General features: G+C 34.8%; 1 protein-coding gene across 1 annotated transcript; it reads right to left on the reverse strand.

Annotated features, from left to right (window-relative positions):
• Positions 1-201: 201 nt before the first annotated feature.
• Positions 202-5,552, reverse strand: LOC145031636 (coatomer subunit beta-1-like). Its single transcript, XM_078980229.1, has 6 exons — positions 5,336-5,552; positions 2,422-4,463; positions 1,038-1,547; positions 864-949; positions 521-746; positions 202-418 (listed from the first exon to the last, which is right to left on the reverse strand). Exons 2-5 carry the CDS (start codon positions 4,456-4,458, stop codon positions 542-544), a joined length of 2,838 nt encoding a protein of 945 aa, XP_078836355.1. The 5' UTR covers positions 4,459-4,463; positions 5,336-5,552; the 3' UTR covers positions 202-418; positions 521-541.
• Between the last annotated feature and the right edge of the window lie 1,977 nt (positions 5,553-7,529).

A 7,529-nucleotide genomic window follows, 5' to 3' on the forward strand; every position in this document is an offset into this window, starting at 1 on the left:
ATTTTTTAAAAAAATTAAAAAAGGCCTATTTCACATGGAATCCTGTGAAATGGTGGACCCCACTACAAAATGGTGAAAATATTTATTCAGACCAACAGTAATTTCACAAGGTATTCCTACAAATTTTGTGAAAGACATAATTATTACCTAAAGTTTGGAAAAAGCTTAATATTTTTTATTAGATTTGTGTTTTTCTCAAGATTATGTATAGAATTCCTCGACCAAATGAATAAACAATATAAAAGAGCCATGTACAACGCCAAAATCCAATCTCAAAGCCACCAAGTAGTAATACTAATAATCTCTTTTGTCATCCATCTTAAATGAATGGAAAATATAATAAAGCCATCTACAATGTAAAACTCACAATCCGCATAGTCAAACTCAATCCCCTCCTGCTCTACTCACACTCCCAAACCTGAACCAAAACCAAAACCTTTTATTGGTTAAATGATATATTTCTATGAATAAATTTTTTTTTTTGGACGGAATGAATAGTGAGAGTAAATGACCATTTTACCCTTTTGTTTTAGGAAATCGATTAGGGGCCTCCCTTCTGCTTAAGGGTAATTTTGTCACCCAAGCTTAAAGCTATCCCTTGGGTTTTGCTTCTAATCCGAATGTATCCACTTAGCTTACCATCCGCCTGCTTCTCAACGCACAAATTTACCAAAGCGTCCTCCCCAAACACACTCTTCGCGTACAAATTAGCAGCCAGGAACCCACAATAACCCTCAAGGGCAGACCTAAAAGTATAAATATATAATAAAAAATAAGAAGAAATTTAATTGATTAGCCACGTAAGATAGATTCAATAAAACCGCCACGTAGGCATTGAAAACCGTATAAAATAAATAACTTACGGTGGAGTAAGGCACTTCATGTTGGTTGATTTAATAATATGATCCAAAAATTCCTTCTCATCTTGAATCACAGTGTTCACAGCAACCTGAAAAACCCAAACACAAGATTAACCAATCACAAATTCACAATTTATAATTTAATAATTTATTAAAAAAACTATGAATTAATGATACCTTATTTTCCCACTCGAATTCAGCCCACATGTTTCTATAAGCAGTATCACTACAAACAGCTGGAGATATGTAATCCATAATATCAATATGAATATCATTTAACACAACGACATTTCGTTCAAGCACATTTGAAGTTTCATAAACGAGGTTCCCAAATATGACCCCGGTCTCGGTTGACGACACCTTAATGTTGGCTTTGATCTGCTTGCTTGTTTGAGGGGCGAGAGTGTAATTTTGCGGACGCTCAACGAGTTTAAGATCGCCCATTGTGGCTAATTCTAAACAGAGATTTTGGAGAGTTTCTTTGGTTCGGTTGATGACAGTTACATCGAGGACAATGTCATAGTGATGAACGGTTACGTATGCTTCTGCGTATACGGGGTCGCTGAATCCGGTTAGTTGGAGAATTCGGTTGAGTTTGTTTGCAGCATCTCCTTCTTTGATGAATTCTCCTGTTGCTCGTTTTAGGTCATCTTGAACTTCGTCTTCTATTTCCAACTGGCTCATTCCCTGAGATGTTGACCGAGTCGAAGTCAAACATGATATATTATATCTTATGTGTGTTGTTCACAATCTTATTATTATTAAGACTATGTCTCACGTACTAGCTAAAAAGCTAGTTGATAGCTGAAAAGTTAGCTCATAAAATATAACAGCTAGCGGATAGTTGAAAAGGTAGCTGATAAAAAATAGCGTTTGGTAAACTTACTGATAAGCTTGCTGACATGTAAAATGACATAAAGGGGTGTTTAAAATGTTGAGTTTTTTTTATAGCTGATAAATGGCATATTTGGAAAAAAATTTAAATAGCTCAATAAGCTCGTTGTAAAGTTATAGCTAATAAGCTAGTCTAAGGCTATCCTTGGCGTACTAGCACTGATAGCTGAAAAGCTAGCAAACAAAAAAGGGCATTTGGTAAAACTAGCTAAAAGATATAAAATGACATAAAAGGACATTTAAATGAATGTGTTTCTATAATTAATTAAGGGGTATATTTGGAAATTTTTTTAAAAAAAGCTCCTAAAAAGTTAACTTATAAGCTACTTTTAGGCTTGCCAAACATGACAACTTAAAAAAGCTCGAAAAATCAGTTAGCTCTGTCGCGCCAAACACAAACTAAGTAGCTTTTAAAAAAGCTAGCAAATAATCTGAGTAGCTTTTTAAAAATCTAGCTAATAAGCTAGTCTGAGTAGCTTTAAAATAGCTCAATAAGCTCGTTTAAAATAGCTCAATAAACCGCTAATCTGAGTAGCTTTTTAAAAAGCTAGTTAATAAGTTATTTTTTGGTTTGCCAAACATGACAACCTGAAAAACCTTGAAAAATAAACTAGATGTGACATGCCAAACATTAACCAAAGATTTTAAAAAAGAAAAAGAAACTTACCTTCCTGCTCTTCAAATGGTAAAAGTCAATGAGATCATCAGGTTGAGCATGAGAAACCAAAGCCTTAGCTTTTATCTCTTCAGTTTCCCTCATCTGTTTCTCCACAAGCATTTGAACAAAACTTTCACGACAAGACTTCAGCCATATTTTCTTGATCTCTTCATTTCGATTACACAACAATCTTAAACAAACAACAATTCTATCACAAGAATCACTATCAATCGGATGTGGCAAAAACGAAGATTGACCAAGTTGGACCATGGACACAACAATCAACAACACTTGTGCACACACCCTATTCACTTCACTTTTCAACATCTGAACCTCAGTCAAACGCAACACAAGTTTAGTCAACGTGCATGCCACCACAGCACCAAGAAAGAAATCACCAGTCAACAAAAGAGACCTCAAGTTCCCGGAAGTCAACGTTGACTGAAGACTGTTGACCGGAGCAAAAACAGTCTCAGAAGCGGCACTTTGAGTCGCATAAGTCCCATCTGCAAGAATCGCAGGGCGTTTAGAAGAAACAGTAATTGAGTTGACTTTTTGTGACTTGTTTTCACTGTCGCCTTCTTCTGGAGCTTCATAAAAAGGTAAATCTCCAAGAGATTGTTTTATTGTCATGATTCCACTTTCCACTTCAGAAAGTGAAAGACAATACTCGCTTATAATCCAAAGAGCACACGAACAAACCCTAGCTGCTCGAATTTGATAAAAAGTGTCTAACAATCGAGTTACAATTGACACCCTCAACTTTGGATTTGTTTCAATTATCTCCCTTACAAAAACAATCACATCCATAGCTGAAGCAACATTACTATCACCTAAAAAGTCCATTAACATGTGAACAACTGTCCCTGCAACTTCAGGGAACTTAACTGCACATGAATGGATGGATTGTATAAGCATTTGGCGATATTCTCCATCTTTTTCTAACTCTCCACTTTGAGTCTTCACAACTTCTTTTTTCAAAGTGAGAACAACTTCGTTTATGTTACGAGGGGTAATTAGGTCAAGAACAATATCAAGGGTTTTTCTTCGAATGTCATGATTTGGGCTTGAAAGTGCTCTGAGTATGTCCATTATCATGTCCACCATGATCTCTCTATGTGAAGATTTTAACTCATCTAATCGATCAAGAACAATGAGTTTCACATTGTTGTCACTTTGAGTTAACAAAAGTTGGCAATAAGTATTTGCTGCAGCTCTAATGGCAGTTGGAGCAGATGAGAGTGACACCAATGTGGAAGCACATTCGAAAACTACAGCAGCTGAAGGGACATTTAGTAAAGATATAATGATCTTTATGTATTTACCTTTTTCTCCTCTTTTCACTCTACAAACTTTGCGTATCAAGTCTAACACCACCATTTGTAGCAATTCTCCCCATTCTGAGACTCTATCGACATGGGTTAAAAGGTAATTTACCGCATGGTCTTGTGCACATGTGAAAAGCATGAGGAATGCGTTTCTTTTTGCTGATTGGTCTGCTTCTGTTGAGAGAACTTTTTCAATCATTTCAGGGGCATCTACCAAAAGGTGTTCTCCTTGTGGGAGTTTGTAGATTGCCATTACTGAAAGTATGGCGTTTCTTCTAACAAATGGATGACGATGTTCAAGATTGGTTAATATAGAAGGGATTAAGGGTTCGATGATTTCTGCTTCATTGATTCGACAAAGGAATCTTAAGGTAACACCACGGATGTATTCATTTGGGTGTTGGAGATTGTTTCTTAAGTTTTGGCAGATTAAGATCATTTCGGGTAAGACTTTTCCTTTTGAATCTGTTTTTTCAATGATTTCGAGGTAAAGAAGGAGAAGTTTTTGAACAGTGTGATCCTCTGAAGGAAGAACGTATCGAACCATTGTGATGAAAAGCTGTGGTAGTGTTTCACCATTAAGTAGAAGCATGACAGCTTTTTTCATGGCTTCTATCTTTGCCATGTCATCGTTTCCTTCAAGAGCTTCTTTGATCTCATTGGCAAGTGCTGGTGTTCCTTTGTCAAAATGAACAAGTAGAGTGCAAGATTTCTCCATAGTTTCTGTTGCAAATGATCAGATTTATATTTAGTTCATCAACTCCAAAACATTAGAAGGTTTATTTATAATATTCTAGAATGTATGTGTTATTTGCAGTAATCATAACTCATATAGCTAAAATCACATCCAAATTGTTCATCTCCAGTGTAGACACTACATAAGTTTGCAAGAATGTTGGGCATCAAACTCAAAAGGAAAAGTATGTATTAGTATCATATTTCTTACATGCCATCCGATATGCAATTTAAATCAGACCTCTGAAATTTGAAGTTCATATATGGATCTACGCCAGATTGGAAGCACATAACTCAAACATGGTTGGGGATATTAGTAGCTTAAACATGTGTGGTAAATAGAGATTGAATGGATACATATAATCAATGATTTATCAACAAATAGCACATAGATTATAACTTGCATTACAAATAAATAGATGGATTAGGAACATCGTTGTAAAACAACATCAGAATAATCAACATCCAAGTACTACATCTTAATCTTAGATTGATCAAAAGACCCCTGGCAACCAAGGATAAATCAAATAAGCTAGTGGATCTTGCCTCCCTAAAACGTAACAATGCAGGAAGAGGATCCTGACGAACCATTGACAATCTCCAATTATGTAACTGTTTATCTGTTTTAGCGAAAGGAAATCGTAAATTCAATGCGTGAAAGGCTATGAGAACATCTGATAAACAGATTCACGAATGCAGAAATAAACAATGCGAAATCACAATTAAACAGCAATGCTCAGTTTGAAAGAACTGAATTGCAACGCACTGATAACAAAATGATAATTCTGAGAAAGATCGCGTGCAAAATTCATAATCTATATAAGTTTGCGAGGATTAGAGAGATTGTGATTGTACATTACCTGATAACGAAGAAGATGGGACTTAGGTCACCGTGGTAGGAGATGCGGAAATGGCATTTAACTCTGGACGCCGGCTGCAAGAAATGAGCGAGTTACGGTGGTGGTGGTGGATCGAGAGAGAGGAGCCAAGTGGATCCGGCGAGGCAAGACTCGAGAGGGAGAGTAGAGAATATAGATCTCGTCGTATTGAGGAAGATTTGGACTGTTACCAAATGTTTCACAATCGCACCCTTTTTACACACGGTGAGCATTAAAAAACAAAAGAAAATGATGGTAGGTTTTGTTTTTGTGTTTGTTTTTGTTTTTTTTGTTTTTTTTTTTTTTCAAAATCACATGTAAATTATAAATTTTGTAAACTATACTTATAAAGTTATAATTTTAAAATAGAGAAAAAAAGTCAAATTATATAAAAAAAAATTCAAAAAATAGTCAAAACATTAAGACATAACCATTTTAGGTCGGGTGAGAAACTAAAAAATGTGCCACAAAATATATATTTATTTTTTACTTATACCAAAATTTCATTAATTATTCCATAATTGTTATAATATGAAGCAAAACAAAAGAACGATCATACAATAGATAATCTTACACTGCTACATGAATTGCGAGATTCTTCTAATATTCTTGGAAGCAAAATTGTTTACTGACTCTTTATAATCAATAGTATCTAATGTATCGTTCTCAATAACTATTATCGACAATCCATTAAGTCTTTTTTGTGACATTGTGAACCGTAGGTAGGACTTCAACAACTTTAGTTTTGAAAAAACTTATTTCCGCAGATGCGGTCGTTACGAGAATAGTCAACAAGATTATGTAGGCAATAATTGCATTAGGAAAACAATCAATTTTTTTCATGTACTTTAAGACATCAATAGGGCTTGTAATTTCACTCGTTAAGAACATATCAAACAACTTTAACTCCATATAAAGTTCATGAAAATCGATATCTGATTATTCACCAGAGTTAAGTGTGGCTTCGAGACGGCTACAACATGACCTGAGATCTTTGTCATCAAATTCCTTTATTTTTTTGGAAACAAGAAACCAAAAATATTTTCATACTATTTGTATTGTTGAAATCTTGTTTTAAGAGAAGCATTCGCTTGATCAACAATATATAAAAAGTAATTAACTTTAAAATTCTCTTCGGCTGAAAATACAACATCTTGATCACTTGAATTCTCATCAAATTGTTTTTTTCTACTAACCGACCGCTTTTGAGAGAATATCGAATCAATATTCATTTCAACAGAAAGTTCCTTCGCATAATCAATCGCCTTGGAGAACCCTTTTTCTCTAAACTCCTTGAAGTACCCAATTAGCATATTCACTTCGTTAATAGCAATATCGAGAAGCTTATCTTTTGATTTTAGCATCGTTGTCTTTTTCCACAACTTCAAGTAAAGATTCTCTTAAATCCGGAAGTTGTTATCTAATAGCCTTCACACTATTAACACGACTTTCCCACCGAGTGGCAGACAATGACTTTGGAGTCAAACCTTTGATATTCTCTTTCAGAATTTGCCACCTCTTAGTAGAATTAGAAAATATTGTATGTACTCGTTGTATGACTCCAAAAAATTCTCTAGCTTTACTACAACTGTTATCCATGTCACACAGTGCAAGATTAAGACTATGACAACCACATGGTATATAAAATGCTCTAGAATTTATGTCCAAAAATCTCTTTTGAACTCTTTGATGTTTTCCTCTCATGGTTGATCCATTGTCATACCCTTACCCCCGCATATCATCAGTATCAAGACCAAGAGATTTTAATTCATCGTGTGTGATGTCAAAAAGCCCTTTACCAGTGGTATCATTAACATTAAAAAAAAAAACTTAAAAAATATTCTTCAATAGTAACATCATTAGAGGAGAAATTTACATACCTCATGTCACACCCCCAAACCTGAACGACGGAAATGTTCGGGGGCGGAGGACGTCATGTACAGTATCATAACAAATAAATAGTAAAGAAAGTACACACAACCATCATATACATAATTGAAAAGTTTACATGATTGTAGTATTACATGTTTGCAAAAGTCAATTACATTATGATGTCCAAAAGATTAAACTAACGCATGAGCGTAAGTCTTCAAAAACTGTTGCTAACCTGGTTTAGCGATTTCTTAAGAATACAAGTTATTTCAAAGAAAAAGTGTCAACATTTAAGTTGGTGAGT

This window comes from Lactuca saligna, chromosome 2 (genome assembly GCF_052625555.1).
Source record: "Lactuca saligna cultivar CGN05327 chromosome 2, ASM5262555v1, whole genome shotgun sequence".
Lineage (NCBI taxonomy): Eukaryota > Viridiplantae > Streptophyta > Magnoliopsida > Asterales > Asteraceae > Lactuca > Lactuca saligna.

Excerpts from the sequence above, each read along its gene's own strand:
- LOC145031636 (XM_078980229.1), bottom strand. The coding sequence starts at position 4,458 with ATGGAGAAATCTTGCACTCTACTTGTTCATTTTGACAAAGGAACACCA. Across the intron at positions 1,548-2,421 it reads ACCATTTGAAGAGCAGGAAG|GGAATGAGCCAGTTGGAAAT; the intron begins GTAAGTTTCTTT and ends TCAACATCTCAG. Across the intron at positions 950-1,037 it reads AATTCGAGTGGGAAAATAAG|GTTGCTGTGAACACTGTGAT; the intron begins GTATCATTAATT and ends TGGGTTTTTCAG.